Source organism: Chaetodon trifascialis, chromosome 23 (assembly GCF_039877785.1).
Source record: "Chaetodon trifascialis isolate fChaTrf1 chromosome 23, fChaTrf1.hap1, whole genome shotgun sequence".
NCBI classification, from domain to species: domain Eukaryota; kingdom Metazoa; phylum Chordata; class Actinopteri; order Chaetodontiformes; family Chaetodontidae; genus Chaetodon; species Chaetodon trifascialis.
Genome location: NC_092078.1, coordinates 7,876,665 through 7,897,652, shown reverse-complemented (window position 1 = coordinate 7,897,652; position 20,988 = coordinate 7,876,665). Strand labels below are relative to the sequence as shown.

The following is a 20,988-nucleotide window of genomic DNA, read 5'->3' as shown; positions in this document are numbered from 1 at the left end:
AGACGCACGCAGAGCAGCACAAAGCTGCTGCTCATGCTCGAGGAAGTGAGACCACACTGGCTTTCCCAGGAATTTTCACTGGTTCATTGTCGGTTATGTGAAATTTTTAAAGGTATTAATCCAGCTGTAGACAGCTGCTTAGAAATGTAATGAGCAGTGACTGCGGTTATTCAGCCTTTATTAGCCTATCACACCAGGAAATGTTAAGTGACAGATGGACTTGCATGAATAAGGTTAGCAACTGCTAAAAATCACCCTTAAGACTCCAAAAATGTTGAAATTACAAATCAGGCATCATCCTGGACGTATATTATTGAAGAACTTTATAAATGGTGTTGAGCCCTCGTGAGACCCGCAGCAGACGGAGCGAGTGTTCACTACAGAGGAGCTCCTCATGCGCTCTTTCATCCTGTTTTATGTGTTTACAGGCGCTGTGTGCAGCTGTGGTGCTGCCTGATGTGCTGCAGACCATGGCGCTGGTGTTCAGTGGGGCAGATGTTATGTGCGCCACTGGGGACCCGACCGTCTCCACCCCGTATCTCTTGGCCCAACGCGCCGGACAGAGGCTACAGATGGAGTTCCTGCACCAGAACAAGCTCTCTGGTAAGCAACCACGGGTGCCCCCTTCAGTTACTGTTTCCCTTCCTGCACAACACGCCTGCAGTTTACAATCATCTGGCACATCTGCCACTTGAGATTCATGTAAAGCTGTTGGTCTCTGATTTCACGCTGAAGTAAACAGAAGTTTTCTTTTGTGGTCAGTGACCGCCAGTTTTTGTTGCCTGAAATGACAAATGTTGCCATCATATTTTATCAGCTGTAGCTAGCTGGCTGAGCTAGCTAGCTCAATGAGTTGGCTTTTTAATCCCTCCAGCTGACTCATATTAAAATAATAATTCTCCAAAACTCTTCTGAAATATGCACTTGACGGCTGCACAGTGATATAAAAGACTGATGTAGCACCCTCAGCCCTCCATGTAGAAGACTATGCAATGCAATTAACATGTTATTTCCTTCTAACATGCCTAAAGATGAACTTGGAGCAGCCACACAGAGGTATGCTTTAAAGTTTATATTTTCAAACAGTGTCTAACAAAAGGAAAAGGATTTGAGGCTTGAACGTCGTTAGCTATGCTCTTTGGAAGTAATGCTCTCTTGCTAATGTAAGCTAGGTTAGTCAGGTATGCTAGCATTAGCAGTTAGAGCGGACAAACTCTCTGTTTAATCAGCTTATTCAAGCTTGGCTCTTATGTTTATGGTTTTGGAAAGCTGATCAAAAAAGAATCAGACTTTCACCATTACTGTCCAGACTCTTTCATTTAACAACAAAGGGAAAAAGCTCGAATACCAGAAACTTTTCCATGGCCAGTGTTCAACCCAGGTGAGGTGCTGGACCAGAGAAAGTAGTTATGAAACAGAATAACTCATATATTCTCTGAGTCAGGCATAAAAAAAGAGCTGACACACTCGCATAAATCTGCGAGAAGGCCTTTAAACGAGGCGTGCGAGTTGGACTTTTACAACCGACGGCGCCACATATATTCAGCCCATTGTCTTTATACTTTAACAGGCCAATCATGTTTAAAACTCTCACTCACCGCTGTTCCTCCGTGTTTATAAAAGCACAGTGGGAGGTTGTTTTTTTTTTTTTTTACTGCCATGAATAGGAAACGAAGGCAGAAAACCCCACAAATTTGAAGCCAGTGTTTTAATAAAAAAAACTCTCTCTCTCTTATTCTCTTTATGTCTCTCTCTCTCCTACTTTCGCCCAACTCTCCTTTGTATTACCCACCTCATGTTACTGGCGTCGGAGGCACGGCGCAGATGTGCTGTGTTCTGTGGCTTCCTCATGACGGGTGTGTTTTGTTTGTGTGGTTCCACACAGGGCTGATGATGGGAATGTATTAGATTAAAGGAGCGAGAGGGGCCGTCGGCCGGGGCCGCGGGGAGACTTTCTCAGGGACTGTATTTTACATAATGTATGCACTGCATCTGTGCACACTCGCCGGCACTGAGCCTGTTAGGGACTCCTAATTGCTAGCGTGGGTCACCTGGTCGCCATGGTGATGGCCATTACTTGGAGGTGCGGGAGAAGACACACATTCACGCGTATGGTATTGTCCATTTGAAAAGTGTAGCAAACAGGCAGTTCCTGTGTGCTCATTATGTGTCTGGAAGTCGTAGGGCTTCATTAACAAACAGACAAATATGGAGCAAACCAAACTCTTCCTGTGGAGATGGATGTCCAACTAAACTGACCAGCGACTGCAGGCGAGGAGGACCGAGGTCAGGGAGGTTAGCGGGAAGCCGGATGCCACTCTGGCAGATTTACAGTGTTCCTTGGCTGCAGTGGAGATGTCGCCTCGGGGACAAGAGTCAGTGCAGAGCTTTGCAAGTCGGCCCTACACGGCCACAAGGAAGCTACTCCTAATAACGGTCACATGCCACATCAAACGATGGCGTCTGGTTCATGTGAAATACTGAAGATCGTTACATGTGTGAAACTGAAAACCGCAGTCTTTTATCAGATCCGGAAATACTCAGGAATCACTTCCATGTTTGACATTTGAGTTGTGTTTAATACCAATGCAGGAAGCAGCAGCGATCAATGCTGACTTTCATTTTTTTCGAGTTTAAGCTGCCGTTCTTTAACCATTGTTTGTTTGCCATAATTGATGGGTTTTTTTTTAGCAGCTTGAAACTGCAATTTCCATGTATGAGTATTGTAGAAGTCTTTTATGTTATCATTGAACATAATCAGAGGTTTGTCTCAGTCCTCTAGCTCTATATAGCCTGGCTAGCTCAGTCGGTAGAGCATGAGACTCTTAATCTCAGGGTTAAGATAAGATAGACTTTTTTTTATCCCACACTGGGGGAAATTCACATGTTACAGCAGCAACAAGAGTGCAAGAAGTCAGAGGACAAACACAAAAAGTATTGCACAAATGTTATATACCCTATAACATATATAAGGGTTGTGGGTTTAAGCCTGATATTGGGTGCAACTCTACTAAATTTTGCTGGTGTGGGATCAATAAGTCCTGTCTTATACCTGTAATGAACAATACTCTGTACTGTAGTACTGTTTTCTGAAACTATAGTGACCAGGTATCTTGGGAACAGGATATTTTTGAGGATTTATCTCATCAGTAGGAACAGACAGTGTTAAGGGTTGGACTAATGCACTTGTTCTTAAATTATAATTGTGACCTCCTCCTTACCTTGACCATACTGTGCTCATACGTGAATAAATAATTATATTATTGAAGGTAATGCAGAGTACCTGTCACAGCACAGTCAAACGCGTGCTTTCAACACGATCGTACAGGCGACGCGACGTTCACCTTGACTCAAGGATTAAAGATAAAAGGCCAAGATCAGACGCTGCAGGTCCTTAGATCCTAGAAACACTGGCAGCCTTTTTAGCAGGGCTTCAAAAGCTGGTCCTAAAACAATATAAAAGTACATATCTCCAAAAATATATTTTGCCAAAGCACAGTGAAGAAACAAACCATTATGGTGGCTGAAGAGATTAAAGCTCCGCACACAACACTGTCCAAACTCCCTCTTTGACATTTTCCTGCTGCCGGACACTTTGTCACATCACACAAAGCTGTGGAAAGCATCGCGTCTGCATTGTCTTTGTTGCATGCAGCCCCCAGAGTTTTGCAGAAAAAGACTTGTGAAAAATTTGATTAAACAAAAATTGAACTTTTTCTCAGCCGCTGTGCGCAGCGTTATGTCTGGCAGAAACCAGGAACAATTCAATACCCATATGACACCGTCCCCACTGTGTAGCATGGTGTTGACAGAGGGAAGATAGAGAGGAGAATAAAAAGAGGCCTTACAGCAGCCAATATGGAGGATGAGACAGAGTTCAGAGTGGTTTTGGAGTTTTAAAAACTAACTGTGGTTACAGTTGACAACATGACAGCGGCTGCACACATGCAATGCAACAAGGGCAGATATAGGTTTTTCATTTGCTTGCAGCTGTGTCTGCTGGCGTGGCGTTATATGCTCAGTGTTTTCCCCTTTATTATATCTCATAAAGCACCACAACAAGGCTGCTCTGCAGGCCTTTCGACCACCGCATGCATGACGCTGCAAACCAGACACTATACGGAATGAAATGACGACAAACGTGGTTCTTCACCAAACTCATTATCCCCCTGGTGAGAGGCTGGGATAAGCCAGCGATAAACAATCGTCAGACACCCGGAACAATCCTCGCTCGTAACAACTAAAGCCTAAATTGGAGTATCTCTTAGTGTGAAGAAAACAGAGCTGCTGCGTCTCTTCACGGCGTGAAACGTGCTCCCGGTTTGTGAAAATGAATCTAGGAAAACCCTCCATTTCCCCTGGATGTGGCGCATCAAAACAAAGTTGTCATCCTGCTGTACCCAGAACCTCTCCACCGTCCCTTCCCTCCACAGTGGCTCATTTGTAGCCCCGGCGTCAGGACATCCACTCATGGCGGAGCATTGCCACTTCATTAGCTCCTTCTCTCTTCGTGTACGCGGGCCTCGACGGACCTCGTTCTCCCGCCCACACCTGCTCGCCCCGAAGCACCCTGGGATACCGCAGGAGCATGTTCATTTACATATCTCCATTCCAGATTCCATTTAAAAAAAGCCGGTGGCAGCTCTCGGAGGTGGTGTCTCTTCGCTTTTTAGGCACCCCAGAGGGCAGCTTCAATGATGGATCTATCCCTTGTAGTCAAAGGCTTCCACTGTGGAGGTTTCTTGTGTATTTTTAGGTTCCTTTATCATTTGTTATGTCCAGCATATTCCCATGTCTTGCACTCAAGAGGCTCCACAGGCCACATGAATGAAAATTAAAGCATGAGCAATCTGTATGTTGTATATTGTCCTCCTTCTAGGTTTTGGTTTTATCAGCAGGCCCAGAAAGGTTTCGAATCTTTTGAATCAGTGATTTTCCATTTGCTGTCACGCTGTGGCAAAGAGACAGTGTCGAAGAAAACATTTTTTTTTGGCAAATTTAAGATACATTTCACTGCCAAAGTCAAGATAATCTAGTTTGGCACAACTCGTGTCGAACCAGGCTGTCACCAGTGTCTGTCCTGACACTGGATACTGTGCTTTGATCTGTGCTGATATCACTGAATGTTAAATTGCTGCCTTGGTGGTTAAGGAAACAAAATCTGTAAGTGGACAGTTGCGGGTTTGAAATTCCCTCAGTAATCAGCGTCCACTCAAAGCCTCTACCCTAAACTGGAAGTCATTCTTGATGAAAGCATCTGCTGACGGACTAAAACTGTAAATGTAAATTCTCCCAACACCAAAATGAGCGTTATAAATCCCCATATGTGTCAATTTCGCACCTCTTGCTGGCTAATTTAGCAGGTATGGAGCAATGATGCCGTTGCCAGTGTTGCTGCAACATCTGTGGCTTAAATGGAGCGCACAGAGGAGCGGTTTGGCCAACGAGCGCAGTTTATTAACACAAAAAAGAAGTTTCAGTCCTTGGACTTGTCACTCTCTGTGCTGGTGCCAGTGGTCTCTGTGTGACTGGAAAGACAAGCTGGTAATTGGTTCCTAAATGCTGCAGGTGCGCAACATTATCAACTGAGCTCCACCTGCCACTTATCCTCACGACCAGGACGCTGACACAGACGAATACATCCGCTTTTACAAACTAAACCTACCAGTTCCTTTTTCAAGTCACTGTGATGCATTGAGAGCCTTCAGAAAATTTCAGTTGATGACAAAATATATTAGATCAGTGGTTCCCATCAGTGCTTTGCTGGAGAAGTTAATTTGGCATCTGCTGCATGAGAGTAGTAGCTCTGCAGTTACTATTTAATCAGTAATGCTTTGTGTTTAGTTCCGTCTTTTAATGGTTAATGTTCAGAAGTCAGCTCTCTTGTGCTGGTTGCAGCATGTGACCTGTAGTTAAATGCATGTTACTGGAAGATGTGCTTTAGTTTGACCTTCAGCGGTGGCTTGTAATTGCAAAGATGCTCAACCATCTATGCGCCAACCAATGTCAGAGATCATTTTAGTGATGAGTCACTTCAGCAGGCTGTAAACAGATCATATCAGACATATTATTGCCTTATAAGGTTTTTTATGGTGAGCAACATCAGCATTCATTTTTGCTTTTTGAATCCACAAAGTTTGATCACTCTCCTTCCAGCTCACTCTCCTTCCAGCCCTGCTTTGTTTCACCTGCCCCTCAAGGAAATATCTGGCAATTTAGCGAGTTTGCGAGCTACATGCTAACTTTATCTGCTGTTGCAGACAGTGAGTTTATCAGACTTTTGAAGCTAAAAATAGCTCCGATTCCAATGCTAAAAAACGAGGCTAATGGGAGCAATGAAACAAAAAAGTGAAGTTGCGAGCCTGAAAATCAAAACAATGAGCTAAAAGATGCTAAAAAGCCCAGTGCAGCTGAGGTTTGTCACTTTAAACATTGTCATTTAACTCATTGTTCATATCAAAATATTGAACGGTGCAGCTTTAAAGCGGCTCTGCTTGTGATTCCAGTGGCGTTTTTCCCTGGGATTGTTTACTACAAACAAAAACTTACTCCATCACAACTCTGTGAGATGCTGAACTCATAAAAAAACTACACACAGAAACTTTAAGGATGCGATTTTGATTTCTGCCCTGAACAACTTTGTTTGTCTTGCAGCAAGACGGTGAACCCTGCCGGGTCTCTCGCTGTAAATCTGTGGATAATAGCATCAGCTAATGCCTAAACTGTAAACAGAGCAATGTAAACATGTAAATTGTGTTTTATGGCGGCTCTCCACCCTGGAGGCCATTGTACTGTAAAACCGAGCTTAACAGCGATGCCTCTTACTGTTGACATCATTTCGCTTCTTCTTAAATGACACACCGCGGATTTGGAGGCAAAGAAGTTTTATTGTTGCCACCCGAGCATCCCCGACGCCTCGAATCTCTGAATCTCGCGGCACATTAAAAATTTATCCAGCAGGCTCTCTGTGTGGATAATAAAAAGATGCACACACACACACACACACACACACACACACACACGCACACACGCACACACGCACAAACACTAAATCAGAGGCCCTGTTTCATCTCGGGTCTCCATTCCACCCTGTTGTTCGTGGCATTGCAGAGCTCTGCCAGCTTCTTCTGTGCTTGTTGATGTTGTTTATATATTTTTTACCAATGCACGAACTGTAGGCTCGACTGTTAGAGGGTCAGGAGGTCACGAGCAGCTGGAGGGTTTTTTTTTTCTTAAATTAAGGCGTTTTTTTCCCGGCGGAGTGTCTGTTTGTGGATGGTTTTAATTTTGAAGAGAAGTGCTTTTGGCTACAAAGTGTTTGTTTGCGCGCGTCCTCTGGCTAAATGTCTCTAAATAAATAAGTTTCATTCCTAAAATCATGTGAAGAAACACTGTTCTTATATTTGGAGATTCAGTCTTCAGGCCTGTTTGTTTTATCTTTCGCTGACTTGCATATGTTGCCATTTGTGTTATCATTTGCTGTGTGTGGCTTCATTGTCTTTGTGTGTATGTGTGTGCGCGCGACCGCCTCTGATTACCCCACTGTCCACTGCTTGTCGGGGACCACTTTGTGACCGTTGCCGTGGGCGACCAGATGGCTAATTGAGCACTCTGTCATGTCACCTCCCTTCACTGGGGACTGAGCCAATCAGCACAGGCCAGACTTCTCAACTGCCGCCCCCACAAGACATCACAGTCCCATCTTAACAGAGTCCAGCTTTAGGGGCCCAGAGGGACTGTTTTGAAGGCTCACAGAGAAAGCCTTGTTACAACTGATATCGCATCAAGCCACTGGCTTATTTACATTCTTTCAACCTGAGTGGTTGAAATTGTGTGCGTGCGTGCGCGTGATGCGTGCACGCGAAGCCCACTTCCCTGCAGTTTGCTGATTAAATTCTGTCAGATTCCATGTATTTACGACACTGCTATTGGCAGACACGTTCTCCATGTTAGATTCAAAGCTAGATTACAGATGTTGTGAACTAAACCGGACCAGGCTTTCTGTCACCCGGCCCCTGATTGGCTGTGCAGCCTTGGCATCGCTTCAAAAATATGTTGCACTTGTTAGAAATGGCTACAGTGCATAAAAAACCACTGTATCATGCCAGATATGATGTCGTTGTCAGCTTGATTTGTACTTGCTACAAGCAAGACTGATGGTGGATGATGGTTGTTGGGTGTTTTTTCATTCGCAGCCCTTACTTATAATAACGAGAGATGCCCACAAGTCATTCTTTACAAGGCCTTTCGAGGGCAAGTCTCAAGTCACCGCGTGTGCGATTTCAGTACGACCCCAAGTCCGAGCTGCAAATGGAGTCCATTCTCTGATAACAACCGTGTTGGAGCTCCATTGTCTATTTAGTTGTTTAATCAGGAAGTCTTAATTGTTCAAGATCTATTTTATCAGAGAGACCTGAGAACCAATTACAGTTACAGCATCACAACACGACAGTTCAGTCACACCGAGCAGTCGCCACACACAGTGATGCAAATTAAAACATTCACAAGTACTTCCAAAGATATTTCTAAGCAGCTTCGAGGATGGAGTGTTTCTAACTTCAATTAATTTAGCAGTTTGTTCCAGTAATAAGGTGCATTACACTGAAAATCAGTCAAATTCACTGTTAGGACGAGGAACTTTTAACAGTCCTGATTTAATTAAGTACAGAGAGTGTGAGACAAAGAAGAAATGTCATAATTTAAATGATAACCTCAACTGGAACGCTGTGGAAATGTAAATAAAAGCAGTATTATTCAAAGTACAGTTTGACCATAAAGCAGTGTGGTTCATCAGTTGGCAGCATGGTGCACGATGGCCCCAACAACACAACATTAAAGGCATAGCTGCCACAGTATGAACACTGCACCACAGAGTGCAACAGTGTGTGTCAAGTAACGCCTCCTGTGATCTGTGAGCAAAGAACTCACAGATATTTCAATTTATAGAGATGTACTTAAGATTTAAAAGCACGTCCTCAGACGTTTTAAACATAATGGGCTTTACTTTCATGTCATCATCGGCGAGATTAGGCTTCAAACAGCGTTTCATTTAGGTGCTTACATGTGATGTACGACATCCATTTCACTTCATTTTTTTTTAGAGGAATGTTACTGTACTGGTCGTATTTCACTGTCGTTCAAAGATTAATAACGCGCATGCAAACACAATGAATTATTTTGACACAATCCACACATTCAGAAGAAGCCGTCTTTTTAAATTAACTGATTGTTTTTTCTCTGTGGCCCTGAGATGAAGCGCCGGTGGTGTCAGTAAAGGGTGGAAATGTCGCTTCAATTAAAAGTGGTTTCAATTAAAGTTATTTTACCTTGCTTGATGAGAGAGCTGGAGGTACTGAAGATAAAATCTGTGAGATATTGCCAAGGCCCCGGCAGAAAATTGAACCTCAGAATTGAAGCTAATTGAATTTGAGAACGATAAGGTTGGATGTGGGGAGCTCTTAAAGCTCGCAAGAAAGGACGAGGAGAGGGAGGATGGAAGAAAAGGGGAAAAATGAGGGAGGAAGGCTTCTAATTTAAATGGACAAAGATGGAGAGGACAGGGCGTTAAACTCATTTTTAACAGATACAGTATGCGGAGGTTTGAAACGCTCTCAGAGCACCTTATCTTTGACTTTGGGAGAGAATAACCATGTGACAAAGTCAGGACCAAATAAACAGCAGTTTGTATAATCATGTTTTATGCTGCTTGTGGGGAAAACAGATAATACTGTGCAGCTTCATTGATGCCCACAGGGATATACTCTGCACGGGGAGGTCAGAGATCAGGTTCAACCGCGGCAGTCGAGAAGCCGGAGGGGATTCGGTGTCTTGCTTAAGGGCGCTTCAGCGATGGGGAAGCATGCCGTGATCCATCTTTTCAAATTTTGGGATATTTTATGCGACGAGGAGAAACATTCCCACGTTCCAGATCTGAACCTGTTGTTTAGTGTTTTGCGACACGAGTGTGAGATGATTGACACGCGACAGAAGCCTGACAGATAATATGGAGATATGTTTCTGCAGTCACACAGACGTAACGGTGTGCCCCCCCCAATGAATTTCCTGCCTTGAGTGATGATCAGATACTCTCAGTTGAATCTTACCATGATGATATGAAGATACTGCATTATAATTTTACATAGACTTGTTTTCCAAATGAATGACTCTGAGCTGTTTTCCATTACAAACCAACAAAAGACGTTTTTGTCTGTGAAAACAAAACAGTGGAAGACATCAAACTGATTATTTTGTCATTTCATTCTGCTGAACATTGCCGTACTGTGGCATAAATAACTAATCAATATTGTGATCCTGTGACAACATCGCCTGTCATGTTTGTTTATAGTATATTTATATTATTTACTTGTTTTATGACATTCATGAGCCGGATGCAGCATAATTCCATTATTCCGTGTGTTTGTCCTGTGCACAGTCTGAGTGGCAATAAAGTTAATTTTGAATCTCCATATTCATTCAATCAACCTTTATTTAAATCTCAGGCAATCACTGAGGGCATGCCCCCATTTCCACTGATGTCGAGAGCACAATTAAAACAGAATAAATACACACAACAATAATTAACGAGGACGCAAACAGCTGTTAAAGACAGATAGATCTGTGTTTTAGTGGCTGTCCTGTGAAAACCGTGTGCGTCCAAAACATCAATTTTTAACGAGTTAATGATCTGTTTTCAGATGTCTGACAAAGCGTTTTGCAGATTATCCAATGGATTTTTAAATGGCTTATTTAGATGTGGAAGTGTAAGAGGAGCGCTGAATCGCTCAGAAATTCTATCAAAATGTCACATGTGGTTTTCATTCTATCCTGGGATTCACTGGGGGTCAAGTACGGTAAAAATGGTATTTTAAATTAGCACTTAACTATTGTCGCTGCGGGTGGAGGTGAAATGGTGACACACCACCATTACATTCACTGCAGAGAGCCATTTCCTTGCTCATCTGCTGCATCTCCCTCCCTTGCAGATTTCCCCAGACTGGAGCAGTGGTCGGAGAACACCTCCCTCTCCGACGCCTCCCTCTTCATGGATGGCTTCCTGTACATCTCCTCCGGCCCCTCCAAGGCGACGCTGGACCGCCGCGGAAGAGACGGTGAGCTTAAATGCCGCTTTGCAAACCCCCGGCAAGGCCAATCAATCCATCAATCCATTTGTAAGCAATTTAAACTGCGTGTTTGTCAGAGGTCTACTCCACTTAAGCGCTGATCGATCAATCAGTGTCAGTCTGTCAGCTGTCAAACTGCCAATCGTTTAATCCGTACACCAAACAGTCCAGTCAAAACGATCAATGAATCTGTCTTTCAAATGCGTTCTGCGTCGGCCCTCCGGGAATACTTGTCAGACAGAAGTATGTTCTTGGACGACCCCGCCGTGAACGCTCCACGGAAGCACAACGTAAATTAGGGCCAGGTTAAAAAAAAATTTCTGAATCCACCTGAGAGATGCTACCTCCAAAAACTTCTGAATTCTCCTTCTTTTGTCTTCCAAGGCAGTTTAAAACTTTTAATCAGGCCGCATTTCACACCCAGACTCCTCAGCTGCTGCTGCACCTCCTGCTCTGCAGTGGTCCCACTTCTCCAAACAGCTGGAGCGTTTCTTGGGCCCATGGGTAATTAGGAGAAGGAGCCAGCTTTGGATGTTGCCCCTGGGGAAGGAGGTTATTGGGAAGGTGGAGGAGTGTGATGGAGAATGTGGGGGATGGAGGAGAAATAGGAGGGGGAGAAGGTGTCCTGGTGGGGGGGGGGGGGGGGGGGGGACGACAGCTTGCAGGTACCTGCCACTTGAATGAGCTGAATCTACTTCGTCTTGGGCGAGACATCCATCTCCATTTCCATCACCTCACACACGCTCTGCTCTCATTGGTGGGTGCACACGCTGGCTAATGAACAGGGCTGAGGTCTGGGAAATTGCCCCTTAGTGGAGTTGGGGGAAATTCCTACCAGTGTCTATAGAAATTCTCCCTATTCAAACAAATGGATGGATGGATGGTCTTAATTTCATAGGTGTTGGCCGTCATCTCTGGTGGTTGTGATAATATTCCACAACATCATCTGATGAGTCAAGAAACATGAGTGGTCAGACGATCAGATAAGCCTTTTTTAAAATAAGATTTCCAGCTTGGGTTTCTTACCATCTTCTCCATCTCTCATATTCATATTTTTCCACCAGTTACCATCTTCCCAGATCTGAGCGCACAAACTAATTAAAAAAACCTTTAAACCTGGATGGATTTGCTTACTTGGCCTCTTGGGGGCAGCAGAAACGAGCTGTAAACATAATCATAAATATATTACTACCTCATGAAGTTGTTAATTTTGAAGAAAGACTTAATCGTGTATTATAAAGATTGCTGAACCTTTTATAGACTTTAGAGTGCTTCTTTATTGATCCCAATTTGGGAAATTATTTTGATGCATTTGCAATTAAACATAGAGACAAACACAGAGTGTATACAACAACTGTTTAAAAAAGTAACAAAAAAGTAACAAATCATGATGAAATGATGAAAAAAATGTGAAAATGGGACATGATAGCAGCTGGGAAAAAAATCTAAACAAATGTTACCTTTAAAACAAACACTGAAACACTTGTCTGGAGTTTAAAGCTGCATTCAAATTTTTGGCCACTTGGGGGCAGCAGGATCAGCTTCAAGCACAGCATTGACATATTAACATCTTTTGTTGTTGTGTCTGTCGTGTCGGCAAACCGTCGACACAGAGCAACGTTGGCATTCATTTGGAGTCATTCTGCCTGTTTTGTTTATGCTTTTTGGTGAAATATCTGACTGTTTCGTTGCTAAATGCTCACTTGTTTTCCACAGCTCGTTGCTAACTTTGTCTGTCAGGTGCTGGTCAGGTAGTGGTCAGTGGGTTCTGCAGAGCCTTTTTTGCTGAAAACAGCTTTCTCCATACAGAAATAACCCTGTTTAATGTCGAGCTGTGGGCAGTAAAACCAGAATGAGCTGAAAAAGGCGCTACATGCAGCTTTTAGTAAGCGTTTGTCTTTTCAGTGTGATTACAGAAGTAATCAGAGAGAAAGAGCACGATTGGCTGTGCTCATAAAAACCCTTTGGCCTGACGGTGTGCGGTTTGTTGTTTCGTCTATAGTACACTGAGCTCCTGCTGGAGATGTCCCGGTGCTACAGGTGTCCATTTTGTCCAGGTCCATTTTAGTCACTGTTGTGCAGCCTGCACTACTTAGAGCTGCTGCACTGCTCCAGAGTCGTCTCCCCTCAGATAAGTGCTCGTAATATTTTGGCCTGATAAACACCTTGTTATTTCATCTATTATGGAGGGCTGTACAAGTTTGGCTTTTGTGCCTTAATGGCGCTTTAACTGCAGCTGTTGAAAAATTCAAGGGGGGCTGGGTTTAAAGCTCGACGCGTTCCAACTTCTTCAATCACGAGGAAGCGCTGTCAGGACTTTGTGAGCATGGAGGGATGAGGTATTTTTGAATGTACTCCAGGATGCCTTTCGCTCCCAGGCTAATGGTTTGATGGTCTATAGATACACCCAAGCTCTTAATAATTCATAGGTTGTGCTCAGGGCTTAATAAAAGCACTCTGCCACAGCATCTTAAACTTCACCTCTTTCTTTCTTTCTTTCTTTCTTTCTTTCTTTCTTTCTTTCTTTCTTTCTTTCTTTCTTTCTTTTTTTTGTCTGGAGACGACTCCAATAGGCTTTCATGCTTCGACTGAGCTAAATTCAGACTACGACATAAATTAATTTGGCAAGCAATTCTGGTAATGGCCTTGACAGAGGTGGCGTGGGGGATCATTGTGCCAGTTCGCCGTAATGAAATAAGATATTGCGCTACTTAGCATTTGACAAGAAAAAAAGTCAGTCAAGATGCTGCTGGGAATATAGATTAGGACGGCAAAAACAATATTCCTTGTTTTATTTGTGCCAAAATCATGGTTTAGGTGGTTGATCCTGCAGCATGGCACCACTTTATTAGCCGTTTGCTGCTCCACATCAGGTTTACGCAGCTGATTCGAGCGTAAATGAAGCCCCCCTTCCGCCTACACGGGCCGAAGAGTGACTCATGCTACTGAGTGTGTACATGCTGCGTGTGCATCTGCAGTCGTCTGCGTGCTTGCGAGGGTCTTGGGAGGAAAAGGGAGAGGCAGTTACTGTCTGAACCGGTGAGTGGCAGCAGGAAAATGGCACCCCTAATTTCTGATTAGTTTTGTCTTTTCCTCATCAGCTGCGCTCCCTTTTTTTTTTCTACCAGTAACTCACAACTGCCAGAGAGAGGAGAGGGAGGAGGTGGCGTATGGGGAGGGAGGGGGAGGGAGGGAGAGTTATGTTAACAGTTTTATTGAGGACACAAATCTGAGCCCATATGAACGTTCGGCTACTTGCGTCTACAAAGCTGGAGTCAAGTTTTTCATAATAAACCAGCCTTTCTTTATGGCTCATGTTAGGAAAGTCGCTTTAAACGGATGTTAAATGTCCGGGATTTCTAAGCAGTCACATTTATGTTCTTCTGTTTGTATTTTCCGAGAAACACACAAAGCCTATTTAAACTGTTTGTCTTCATCTAATATGCTTTCAGAATATCTTTGCTCATATTACTGTGCCTCTGCTTCCCTAAATGAGTGAGCACTGCTGTTGCTTACACCAGAAATACAAGGCAGATAGTGTTTTTTTTTCCTTTATCTCATGCCATATCTGTCCGTTCCTCCCTGTAATGAAGTGGGCTGTAATTCTGGCACAGACAGATCGTTCAGATCCCTTCAGTTTCTCGATTTCCATTTCCAGCCCCCTGACAAGCTGTCCAGCAGATGTCTTCATCACAGATATTTTAGTCTGATGGTGAGATAGGCAGAAGATTGGCGGGAGGTGGGGGGAGAGGCGGGAGAGCGAGGGAGGGAAGAGGGTGATTTAGAGGAAGGGGGCACGGCCTGCTTTTTCCATGCATACTGAAATGGGTGTCTGTGCAGTGTCGATAAAAAGTTTAAGGGGGACATTGGGTGAATCTGCAGGATCGCAGAAAATAAAGCTCGAGACACAGTCAGACTTTTTGGGGTAAATATGTTATTCTGGAGTCAGTGAACAATAAGACAGCTCAGTTGCCACATTGATGGCTGGATTAGTCTCATCAGCCCGTCTCATCTTGCTCATCTTGCATACTACTTGCAAACTTTACAAATCGCCGAAGTGAGAGAGAGAGGAGCTGAAAAAAAAAAAGAAATTCCACTTCTAGCCTGGAAAATGCCGCGCGTGGAGCGGTCTTGGCGTACGAGCTAATTGGCTCGATTTAGCTGGTGGAGGCATGTACCACGGTTGGCTTCCGCTCGCGTTGTCTCTGGCGGCTGGTTGGCGGACTCCCGCGGAGAACGGCTGGGCCGCGGGGGCCATTGCTGTGTGCGGAGAACAGCTGGCAACGGACGCAGCTGCTTGATTGTGAATCAAGCACTATTGTTCCCCCCATTGCGCTGGTGCTTGTGCAGAGGCTCGTGGTATCCCCACCCGCTAAGGAGACGCTGAACTACAAACAAAGAGGGATGCTTGTGATTCGGCGATGTGCAGGTTTCTTAGAGAGCCGGCTTCCTGGTGGAATGTCTTGAAGGGATCCAGAGACATTGGCTGCTGTGTTAGGACGTAACACGTGCCACAAATTCCAACACAAATATATTAAAAAGCATTGCAGCGATTGCACATGTACACTGCAGTCATCGTGGCGCTGAAATGGCAGCCACACCAGCGGTAAGTGTTTTTTCTTGGCTCGTATCGGAACAACTGTCTGCCCGCTTTGATCTATTCTTCCAGGCCTCCATGAAAATGTCTAATTCCCGTCATCACAGCCTCTTCTGTTTTCTCCTCAGTCCACTGAATCCCTTATATGCAAACCCAGAAGAGATAACTATATGTGAAATTACATTTTGTCAAACATTTATAGTCTCCCAGCACCCTTTGCCTCCCCCCTCCCTTTTAATCCCTATCCTTTACACACCCTCTATTTCCACAGCATGCTCAGGCCTCATGTGGGTATCTGCTCCTGTGGCTCTGCTGGCTGTTATTAGGATAATTCTTCAGAAACTGCTTGGTGGAGTGGTGAGCTCATTCATGTGTCCACACTGTCTGGACCCAGGATCCCGTAGCAATTTGCTTCCCGGATTCGCAGTGGGATTTTTAATGTCTCTCTCCTTGGACTTGAGAGGAAATTAAAAACATTTTTTCTCCCCCTTTCGCACAGCTTAGATAAAAGGTTTTTTCAGCCGTTGTCCGCTCAAGGAGAAGAGATCCGGATGCCACGTGCCAACATCAAAATGAGATCTATTAATATTTCTGATGTATTAGGACGTTTGAGTCCCCTCATTTGCATATTTCAACTTTTACACCCTTTGGGATTTTACATGCCCTTCACCAGAGGGTCCCAAACGTTCTGGCTCGTGAACCCTCAAAACGAAGCTCCTGGGAGCCCTCGTCACTGCAAAGAATCTAGTTTTTGTCATTTCATATCATGTCAATCATCTCGGGTCTTAGATTTTGACCCCAGATAGGAACAACTGGTCTTGAGCAGTGGTTTTCCTCGTTTATGGCTGAAGACCCCTTGTGATCCCCTATCGCCGATTGCGTCTGTTAATGGCCGGTGACCTTGTCAACTGGAAAAGTGGAAGACTGCGACTCTGCAGGCACGCTGTGAAGCTGCCCTTTGTGACCATAATTGACCACCACCACCATTAACAAAGAGTTTTCCCTCAATAACAGCTTAATTACTGCTAATTGCTCCGAAGTACGGAAGCCGTACATGAATTATGATCTTAATAGCCAATGCTAACCCGACTAACATGCACACTAATAAGCAGCTTACTAAGACAACAATTAAAACAACATGTTAAAAAAAAGCATATCAATATCAGCTCATACTTAACCTGAGCCCCCCTCATTACCTCTGCAGCCACAGGGACCTTTTCAAAGCAAAATGTCTGGCTAATCAGTGACATTACAGCTTTCAAGCAGCTTATGATAGCGGTTGACTTGTTAGGAATTCAAGTGTGGCCCTTAAGAAGATGATTGTGTGAGTGTTTCAGATGGCACCAATGAAACCATTCAGTTATTGCCCTATTAGAGGAAGGAAGAGAGGGAGGGAAGGCAAATTTACAGGGAAATAAAGCGCAAACAAGAACCTAACTACTCTCCGGTGGGAAATGATGGACATGACATTTTCTGCAAAAACCTGAGCAATACAGGGACACATTTGCAACGGGAGTGAAGTGCATTACGATCTTTTCCGTCACCAAGACAACAGCGCGTCCCGTCACATAGATCGGATTGGTAATGACTTTAAATACCAGAGTCAGTCTCTCTCTCTCCCACACACACACACGTACGCACAAAACGGTTGGCTTCAGATGGAGATGATGATTCTTCAGCTGCTGGAATCATTTTTGAAGCAGAGTGGGGTCAGAGGAACGGTATTTTTTAAATGCCACAGCAGGCAACAAGACATTAGTCGTTTTGCAGTTTTAAAGCCGCGTGCAGAATCGTGTCCAAATTGTTTTTTTGAGACTGAAAAGACAAAGAAAAAGTCGGAAAGAGCCATACAGAGAGGCGGCGCAAGGGTGAACAGAGCAAAACTGACATCCTCCTTTCCTATGCTTATCACATCCTTTTTCTTTTAACAGCCAGTTGTAGACACTTCCTTTTTTTATTGGAACTATATCTGTTCCTTCAGAAACATCACACACAGTTGGCAGAGGAATGCATAATTAGCATATTCATGAGATGAATACAGTGGAAACTTTGGAGTCGCAAGCGACAGGGTGCGGAGTGGGGCGGCGGCGGGGGGCTGTTTGTGTGTGTGTGTGTGTTTGTTGCGGAACAAAAAAGCAGATGGCACGGTGACTTTGAAAATCCAAAATTAGGTATGTTTTTATGAACTTCATGCTCATTGGCTATGTAAATCGCACAGTCAGACAATCATGAAAGACAATGTTGTGTGTTTTCCAGCTTTTCCACTGAGATCATGTCGGCTGATTGAAATCTGCTCGGCTCTCGGAGTCTCTTAACTCTGTGATTCTGTGCCCTCGCACATGCTGCACGCTCGACGTATTTGTCCTCTAATGGACGGAAAAATTAGGAACTTTCTCCTTGCGTAAGTCACCCGAGCGCAGTGGTGATGTTCAGTGTTTGTATTTGTCGCTCTGTGCTGAGACTTCTTGGTTGAGTTGTTTGATTTTGCTAATTACAGTAAGGACGTTCTCCAGCGTCTGGAAGGATCTTCCGGCGGTTTGACCTCTTTACGTCTGCCTGGTTTGACTCCAAATAAAAGGTGTTTTTTGAGTTAACTGCACCAAAAAGATGAATAAAAAATGGAGGCTGTGACAGCGTGCACTCATCCATGTGTGAAAGCTGAATGCGTCTTATCTCCGAACCTTTCAGTGATTTCGTGGTGGCGCTGTCTTAGCTTATGGAGAGTCTTTAGCTGTGTTAAATAGGGTTGGAGTGGCGCTAATTGTTCACAAACCAATTGCTAACATTGCAGGCTCGAATTAATTTCTTTTTTTGACTCTACAAACAATAGCCAATTTGTTAAATTTTATCAGTATGCAAAAGCATGAGTCTACAGCAGTAATCCAATAGAGGCAGCAGACGCACAGGAGGATTCTGGGCGCCTCAGGAAAGGAGCTGTAAATGGTCTTAAATGAACATCAGATCAGTTTACAAAAGGTTTCCCCAATATTGCATTTTTTAAAGGAGGCTGCAAATCTCTGAAACTTAACTACATGCAGCTTAAAGGGAGACAGAAATGTAAAAAGTTGACTTAAAGCGCTTTGGCTTTACCGCTACAGTCATCTTTGGTCTGGTATAGCCAGTAGCCTTTGGTGGATAATGTTAGCGAATGAATACTGCTGTATAAGTGACACATTCAGGTACTTTGCCCTTGCATCATGCCGGTGGTAAATACAAATATTTAAGTCTTGGTGTCGTGATATAGACAAGGTAATGCATTTCTGGTTCAGTCCCTTTCCTCTTGCTCTGATTTAGTTTGCGTTATAATGATGTCATCAAGAGAAAAACTAAATGTCATGTGTTGTTATACTGTAATTGCCACTTGTGGCCACAAGGTGTGCTGTTCAGTAAAGTTACACAGCCTTGCTCAATCAAATCAAAAACAAACATTCACCAGGAGGTTCACTGTGAATGGCTGAATTTAATCAACTGAACTTCAATCAGTCAATCAAAGATCAGCAGAGGTGTGTTAATTGTATGCAGCATGTGTAAATACTGTACGTAGTCGATCTCACGTGTATCTGTGTATTTTTGTACGTTCATTGTTACATGTGCACGTTTCAGACATGGTGCGCCGTTGGTGCACGCTGGAGGGCGGCTTCCTGAGTTACTATGAGAGCGAGCGAAGCCTGACGGCCATCGGCAGGGTGGACATCACCGAGGCGGTTAGCCTGGCTGCCAGCAACACAGAGACCATGACTGGAGCCGGGTATGAATGCACGCACGCACACACTCTCAGACACACACTTTTGAGGCAACTTTCGAGTTCAGCATCTAGTTATCATTATGGATTTTCCATGTTTTTAGGAGTCTGTTATAGGCTAATATAAATGATATTAATTTTGTAAGAAAGTGAAAATATGAAAAAATAATGGGCTAATTTTAAAGTCCAGCATCCACAGTATCTGCTTCAAAACATTCTGGCCTTTGGGCAAATGTGCTTGAACAGCCCTCGTTTAAAGGATCAAATGGTTCGATATAGATTTCCACAACTGAGGCTAAACCTTGAAAATCGCTGAAATCGGCTTGTTTCAGTATTAATATGAATAAATAACATTATTGGTAATCTAAATAGGAAAAATCCTAAATTAAATCCTGTGCATTAAGGGCTAATTTACACATAATTCACGGCACTTCAGGTGGGCTATAGTGCCTTCATTTGCACCCACATTCACATTCGCTCATACACACTCAAGCAGAACCCATTCACACACACACACACACACACACACACACACACACACACACACACACACACACACACAAACACACATACAGTCAAACCCATGTTGAGGGCTTAATTTGCATCCCCTCCACTAAATCATAATTTATATGTGATTGTTCAGCCTGTTTTAAGGACACGCGTGCCACACACGCACTCCAAACACCTTTTAAATGATTTATTTTCTGTTTGGCTAAATTTCAATTTACTGCACATGTAATTCATATATTACGGCGCTTCAGCCTGGTCGAACGTAAACACACACACACACATGTAAACGCAGACTCATGCATAGTTTCTCTCCCTCGTCATATGGCTCATTAGCATAATCTTAACTTGAGCATTATTCAATTTAACAGAACCCATCAGGGCTTTATGAGTGCTATATTTTGCTGTTTACTTTGGCGGAGATGTGGGAGAGCGGCGCCGCTTTAACTGCCTTCGCCGCGCCGCCTCCCCCCATCACTTCTCTCAGATTATGATTCAGTAAAAAAAAAAGTTGCTCCGACAACAAACTTTTCTTTATTTCCTCTGGAAGTGTTGCAGAAGCACAAAGAAGAAACAGATGTCTCGATCCTTTCTTGCTCGCCCTCTCTCTCTCTCTCCCGGCTCCGATTGGGTCGAGCTGGGCGTGCGTTCGTGTGTGTGTGTGTGTGTGTGTGTGTGTGTGTGTGTGTGTGTGTGTGTGTGTGTGTGTGTGTGTGTGTGTGTGTGTGTGTGCGCCGCAGTTCCCGAGCGAGGAGTCTGATAATGGCTTATGATTAAAGCATAAGCCAGGTCCTTAATGACAGCAGCAGATGTTATGAAGAGGGAAGAATGCTTTTATTTGTAAATGTTATTTATACAGCCGTTAGAAACACATCTGGCCAGCTGAAACTATGACCTCTGTAATGAGCTGGACACATACAAGCCGTCACGACAGGTTGCGGCGCTAAGAGCGCCACAAAGCAACTTTCGCCGGTTTTAGCTCCGCGCATACATCCCAGTTACAGGTCACGGCTTCGCCCGCA

At 44.0% G+C, this 20,988-nt stretch overlaps 1 protein-coding gene across 1 annotated transcript in view; it reads left to right on the top strand.

Moving 5' to 3' along the window:
* arap2 (ArfGAP with RhoGAP domain, ankyrin repeat and PH domain 2) overlaps window positions 1–20,988 on the top strand; it is a 111,178-nt gene that overhangs the window by 53,947 nt on the left and 36,243 nt on the right. Inside the window, exons 13-15 of the mRNA XM_070993119.1 lie at window positions 429–603; window positions 10,983–11,108; window positions 19,321–19,465. Of these exons, the coding sequence (XP_070849220.1) occupies window positions 429–603; window positions 10,983–11,108; window positions 19,321–19,465 (446 nt within the window). The remainder of the gene's footprint in view (window positions 1–428; window positions 604–10,982; window positions 11,109–19,320; window positions 19,466–20,988) is intronic.